This window comes from Monomorium pharaonis, chromosome 6, assembly GCF_013373865.1.
Source record: "Monomorium pharaonis isolate MP-MQ-018 chromosome 6, ASM1337386v2, whole genome shotgun sequence".
NCBI lineage: Eukaryota > Metazoa > Arthropoda > Insecta > Hymenoptera > Formicidae > Monomorium > Monomorium pharaonis.
The window spans coordinates 11,452,961-11,457,128 of record NC_050472.1 but is presented as its reverse complement, the minus strand read 5'-3'; the positions used below and the strand labels follow the sequence as shown (position 1 = coordinate 11,457,128).

At 26.8% G+C, this 4,168-nt stretch overlaps 1 protein-coding gene across 2 annotated transcripts; it reads right to left on the bottom strand.

Moving 5' to 3' along the window:
• Positions 1–1,006: 1,006 nt before the first annotated feature.
• LOC118646226 lies at positions 1,007–3,968 on the bottom strand. Of its 2 annotated transcripts, none has more exons than XR_004963755.1 (2): positions 2,221–3,965; positions 1,007–2,009 (listed from the first exon to the last, which is right to left on the bottom strand). XR_004963755.1 is itself a non-coding variant. In XM_036288685.1 (2 exons), the coding sequence occupies exons 1-2, from the start codon at positions 2,228–2,230 to the stop codon at positions 1,456–1,458; spliced, it is 564 nt and encodes a 187-aa protein (XP_036144578.1). In that variant the 5' UTR covers positions 2,231–3,968; the 3' UTR covers positions 1,007–1,455. The 2 variants fall into 2 exon arrangements, 1 of the variants encoding a protein (XP_036144578.1); XM_036288685.1 differs by having other exon boundaries at positions 2,221–3,968.
• Positions 3,969–4,168: the final 200 nt, after the last annotated feature.

Sequence of the window (4,168 nt, the reverse complement as noted above, 5' to 3'; positions counted from 1 at the left end):
GGTGCGAAGAAGAAAGGGAGAAGCACGAAAGGGAAGAAGAAGAAAGGATAAAATTGATAGGATCGGAGAAAGAAGTGTGGAAATATATCAACAAATTTAGAAAAAGAAGAGAAAGAATAGACGAAAATATTGAATTGAAGGAAAAGAAACATTTCATAGAATTATTAGGAGGTACGGAGAAGAGGATAATTTGGGAAGAAGAAAAGGAAAAGAGAGAAGAGAAAAAAGAAAAAGAAGAAAAGGAAATGGCAAACAAAGAGGAAATAAAAGCAGAATTAGCGGAACAACTAAGAAAGTTAAAAAAAGGAAAAGCACCAGGAAAAAACGAAATAGAGAACGAAGCATGGAGGCTGATGCCGGAGGAAATAGGAGAGGTGCTTTGGAAATTAATAAATAAAATATGGAAAGAAGGAGGAATCCCGAATGACTGGAACAGGGGGCTAATAAGCCCAATATATAAAAAAGGCGACAAAACCGAAGTTAAGAATTACAGAGGGGTAACATTAATGGACACAGCGTATAAGGTATATGCAAACATACTAAATGAAAGATTACAAAGAGAGGTGGATGGAAAATTAGAAGAAACCCAATTTGGATTCAGGAAAGGAAGAGGAACAACAGATGCAATATACGTTCTAAACTACTTACAAGGGAAGTATCACAAGTGTCCGACGCCAATTTGATTTTCCTTGAAATATGTTGTCAAACACACAAATCTAAGAGACACGTATTTTTTTTATGAGCGGAGTTTTATGTTTAGAGGGTGAAACACCCCTTTGAAAAAAAAACAATTTTATTCTTTCGGAGCGAATATTATCGGAAGTATAAAAGATAGAAAAAAATTTTTTAAATAAAAGTTGTACGGTTTCAAGAGTACTTTAAATTTGTAAAGAAAAAAATTTTTTTTTAATTTTTTTGTTTAACAAAACACACCCCCCATTATTATTTGTTTTAAATTAAAAAAAAATTTTTTTACTATATTAAAAGATTTCTTTTTTCTAAATTCAACCATGTATATTAAAGTTATGTTACGAAATATCATTTTTGAGAATTAATTATAAAGATTTCCGTATATAAGCTATCCGTGCTCATGTACGCAAATAATTATCGTCTAAACAAGATTATACACAATTTTGATAAGATATATAATAGAAATCTATATAATTGATTCTAGCATCACAAATTATAAATTATAAATAATATTAAGAATTATAATGGTTTTTATTACTTTTCTTTAAAATTAGTAAATTTTTTTATTTTACTAATTTCTGTACATTATTTCTTTATATCTTGTGATTATTTTCTTAAAGCTATTTTTGGTCTTATGCTTTTATATTTTGTTTATTTACATAATAAAATTGTGATTTACATCATCACAATCATTTCTAAATATGTATTAATAAAATAGTTTTTAAATATTTATACAATAAATTTATACATTTTGTATTGTATCATTTACTCATTATACTCATTGCAATAATAATACTCAACGAAGAAATGTTTTAAACATAATGATTTTTTGCACCATGAACATTTTACTATAGCTACATTATTGCAACCTTCGATATCACATGTTGTTGAAGTATCATCCAAACTAAATTCTACTGGATTTTTAAATTCCTGTAGTCTTTCGTTCGTATAACCACTTTTAAACCACGAATATTTAAATAAGTTACGATATCGCTGGGATGACAATTGATTATGTATCAAAGATTGCAATTTTATTATATTATTTCGTTCATGCAAATTTATATCACATTCCAATAATAAAACTATATCTGAAAATCTTTTAGCAAAATTTTTCCAAATTCTAAATCCGTAAACATCTAATGGTTGTATTTTTCCTGTAGTACCTTTCGGTATAATCATAGTAGTAATATGGATATATTTATCTAGAGGTGTTAAATCCGAAATGATATTGGGACAATGTCCGGTCCATGAATCGATAAGAAGAACGCTATTAGAACCAATGTTTGAAAAATAAGCTTCTAACCACATTTTAAAATGATCTGTAACAAATATAAATTAATTTAATAACTTTCTTATGATTGTTATTAGATTGTTAAATTAAATATAAAATTTTATAAAGATGATAATTGATTATGTATCAGAGATTAATTTTATTATATAATTTTATGTAATTGTTTATCCAAATTTATATATTTTTTTAATTATCAATATTTAAAAATCTAAAACCTTATAAAAGGAAATTTATATTACCTGATGTCATTTTACCAGATTTCGATGCTTTTACAATAACATTTGTTAGTTTAAATAAAGTTTCTTGTACTCTCGGTCCAAATTCGCCGTTAGCTTCTTTCAAAACAATAAATAAAGGTGACAGCAAATTACCATTACATGATATTATTGGTTGTATCGTGTATGAATGGGTTGTTGATGACACAGATTGTACGATACGCCCTACTTTTTTTATTCCTTTAGGAGACAATGATCTTCCAAAATGTATTTCTAATTAAAAACCACTTTGATCAGAATTATAAACATTTTCTGCTCCAAACTGTTCAATAAGTGGTTTCACTGTTTTTAAAAAATTATTTGCTGAGTTTTGTAAATCAATAGAATCTTCCACTGTTCTTTTAGTTACAAACTTCGTAACTTTTCTTGAAACAATTCAATGGAATTTTTTGAATCTTGATATCCAGCTGTGAGATGCTTTAAATATAGGAATTACATTTCCTATTTCTTCTTGAGCTTGTAAAGCCCATCTTTTTAAATCGATATCATGAACCATAAATCCTGATTCAATAGCTGCAGTAAATTTATCATGTGTAAATTTGGAGATATAAGATAATTTTTCCAAACGATTTCCAGTTGATTGTAGTTGTTCTTCCCATCGTCTTAACTGACGTTCAGATGAAACTCTTTTAAATTTACTTTGTACTGATTTTAGAGAACGATGCCTTTTTTTGTGGTTAATTTCTTTATTATCGTCTAAATTCCGCCAATATTCAACAGCTCGTCTTTTATAAGTACTGTCAAAATTTACTTCACTGTTTGAACACTGTAGATGAGAATTTAAATTATCTTCACTCCATGCTTCTTCGTCATCTTCAATTATTTCGAAACTGTGTAATTTATAAGGTTCTTGATAATCGAGGTAGGTTTCTTCCATCACTTCCAATCCATTATAGTGAAAAATGCTATCTAGCAATAATTTTTGTATGTCTTCTTTTAATTGTATTTCTGCTTCAGTTACTGACGTTTTTGTTAGATATATTGAACTTATAGATGCCAATAAAAGTCTAACAACATTAAGCGGATTGAGAATCATTTGTAAAGATGTTAAACTTTGCTTTGTATTATAATTTAAAATCAATTTAACAAATTGCACACATATGATTATTACAAAACGATTGCACTGATTGAACGTAAGACTGCTACATGACTATATTTATACTGTCAATTTATACTTATCTTGAGTGTACACGTTAGCCTAATAAGAGATAAAGATTAATTATATTTGATGAAAACATTTTAATTGAAACATGTAATTCATCACGTTCTTGATATGAGGGATACGTGACTTTTAGTTTATTATATATATATATATAGCAATAATTTTTGTACGTTTTCTTTTATATATATAATGAACTAAAAGTCACGTATCCCTCATATCAAGAACGTGATGAATTAAATGTTTTCAATTAATATGTTTTCAATTTAATTAATCTTTATCTCTTATTAGACTTACATGTATATTCAAGATAAGTATAAATCACGTGTTTTCAATTAAAATGTATGTGCAATTTGTTAAATTGTTTTTAAATTATAATACAAAGCGCATATGAGCACGGATAGCTTATATACAGAAATCTTTATAATTAATTCTCAAAAAAGATATTTCGTAACATAACTGTAATATACATGGTTGAATTTAGAAAAAAGAAATCCTTTAATATAGCAAAAAAATTTTTTTTAATTTAAAAAAAATAATGATGGGGGGTGTTTTGTTAAACAAAAAAATTTAAAAAAATTTTTTTTTCTTTACAAATTTAAAATACTCTTGAAACCGTACAACTTTTATTTAAAAAATTTTTTTCTATCTTTTATACTTTCGATGATATTCGCTCCGAAAGAAAAAAATTGTTTTTTTTCAAAGGGGTGTTTCACCCTCTAAATATGAAACTCCGCTCATAAAAAAAAATAC